At 51.7% G+C, this 2,340-nt stretch overlaps 1 protein-coding gene across 1 annotated transcript; it reads right to left on the bottom strand.

Annotated features, from left to right (window-relative positions):
• Positions 1-505: 505 nt before the first annotated feature.
• htr1aa (5-hydroxytryptamine (serotonin) receptor 1A a) lies at positions 506-1,792 on the bottom strand (the record flags this gene model as incomplete). Its single annotated transcript, XM_084054664.1, has 1 exon — positions 506-1,792. One exon carries the CDS (start codon positions 1,790-1,792, stop codon positions 506-508), a length of 1,287 nt encoding a protein of 428 aa, XP_083910790.1.
• Positions 1,793-2,340: the final 548 nt, after the last annotated feature.

The following is a 2,340-nucleotide window of genomic DNA, read 5'->3' as shown; positions in this document are numbered from 1 at the left end:
GCCTACAGGGTTAGCTACAACATTGAATAAACAGGAGGATGCGCAGTAAAAAAATGTCATGTCTTGTGTCTTGTCTCTTGTTATCATCAGTAGCCGAGGAGGCCAGATTTTTTTTTCTAACAGACTTCATTAGTCAATTACTCGCAGCAAGGAGACTGTCCCTGAAAGTATAAGTCTGCATGTTCTTCTTTTTTTTGCATTTCACACAATCAGTAAAATGTAACATTTCAGGCTGTCCTTTAAATCAATTGTTCAAATGAAGTCAACACAAACACAAATGGCAGGATTTTGCCAGGTCAAGGTCTAGAACAGTGGTTCTCAAACTTTTAATTTTCAAGGTCTCCCCTTGACTCTGACAGTATACAAATGGAACCAAATGGTCCCCAAGGGGTCCATTTGGTTCCATTTGTGCACTGTCAGAGTTAAGGGTCTTGTAAGGGTCCATTTAGACCCCCCTAAAGATACCCAGAGAGTCCCTGGAATCCACTTTGAGAACCACGCTGGCCTAGAATTTGCATTTGATGATCTTCTTGAAAGCATTTTGAAAGTCTTTGTTGAAGTAAGCATAAATGATGGGGTTGAGGAGGGAGTTGGAGTAGCCCAGCCAGTTTATAACGGCGCCCAGCCACTCGGGCATGTAGCAGCTCTCCGCACAGAAAGGCAGCACCAGCGCCACGATGAAGAACGGCAGCCAGCAGAAGATGAACGTCCCCATGATGATCCCCAGAGTCTTGACCGTTTTACGCACCCTGGCGATCGCTATTTTCCTCTTCGCCTCAAGATTCTTGTCGTTCATGTTGTCGTGCCCTTGCGAGGAGGACTGCGGCGTGTTGGGCAGAGGCAGATGAGTCTTTGAGTTGTTTGCAACTTCGACGATTTCCAACGACTCGCCCTCCTCGCCGTGCTTCACCGCGCCGTTTACGCACGCCGGGGAGCCGGGTTTGGGTTCTACGCTGCGCTTCCAGCCTTTCACCGCGGTTTCTCCGTTGGGTTTCTTGTGAAACGCCACCGGGGACAAAGTTAAGCACTTGTCCGGCACTTTTGCTTTCTCGGCGGGTTTCTTCACTGTCTTTCGAATTCGGAACCGAGCAGCCTTGAATATCCTCCCGTACAAGACCAGCATGAGAATAAGGGGGATGTAGAAAGCCCCGAAAGTGGAATAGATCGTGTAGCCCGGGTCCGGACTGATGGTGCAGGCGTCCGGGTTAGCCCTGTCCTCGGCGCTCCTCCAGCCTAACATAGGCGGAATGGAGATGGAGAAACCGATCAACCAAGTCACGCTGATCAGAAGCGCAGCTCGTCTAGGCGTTCGCTTGTTGACATAGTCAATGGGGTCCGTGATGGCCCAGAACCTGTCCAAGGCGATAGCGCACAGATGCAGGATGGACGACGTGCAACACAACACGTCCAGGGAGATGAATATGTCGCAGACCACCTGCCCCAGGGTCCATTTGTTCAGAACCTGATAGAGGGCCGCCATGGGTAGCACCAGCACCGACACCATGAGGTCCGTCACGGCCAGAGAGCCGATCAGGTAGTTGGCCACGTTCTGGAGCGATCTCTCCAGGGCGATCGCGGCCACAACGCACGCGTTCCCAAACGTGGAGCAGAGGATCAGCGCCCCCAAGAACAACGAGGTGATGATCTGGTAGCTCAGGTCCGGCTGAGACGAGTGAGAGCCACCGGACGCCGCTGTGGTGCCGTTGTCGACCCCGTCCCAGTCCGTAGCGACGACGTCGGGAAACCCGGTGGTCGCGTTGCTGTCATTGGTGCTTGTTGTTGTGAAATCCATAGTGCACCCCTCACGGCGCGCTTAGAGCGCACTTTAGGGAACCAAGCAACAGGGGGGGAGCGCCGGTACCAGTCAGTCCCTCACGCCGGTACTGTTGCGCTTACTGTCAGGGTCCATCGGAGTCTCCGACTCGGTGCCGTCGCTCTTGGGACGCATGACGCAGACGTGTTTATATGTGTGTGTGTCTGTGTGTGTGTGTGGGGGGGAGGGGGGCTGTGACTGTCTGATGTATAGCCTGTTGAATGTTGGCTCTCACTGATACACTGCGAATCATCTGAGCCTGATGGTGACGCCGTGCATTCATTTATACCAGGAGCTCTGGATCCTACGTCAGTCCGTGAGGAGGTCGCTCTGGAGTTTTGTTCCTGTGCGCTCGTGTCCTTCGCTGCAGACAGACAACCGATTGGGAAGCGATGAGAGCTCTCCTCTCCTTTTTACCTTCTTTTGCATGTCTCCAGACTTTTAGGTTCCTTTTTCTTTCTTAATTTTTATTTTTTATATTTTGTGGATTCAAAATGTTTTTTTTAATTAATCACTTATACGGTTTA

This window comes from Gymnoscopelus microlampas (assembly GCF_963454915.1).
Source record: "Gymnoscopelus microlampas genome assembly, chromosome: 4".
NCBI lineage: Eukaryota > Metazoa > Chordata > Actinopteri > Myctophiformes > Myctophidae > Gymnoscopelus > Gymnoscopelus microlampas.
The sequence above is the reverse complement of the archived record's forward strand: the minus strand, read 5'-3'. Positions and strand labels throughout refer to the sequence as shown.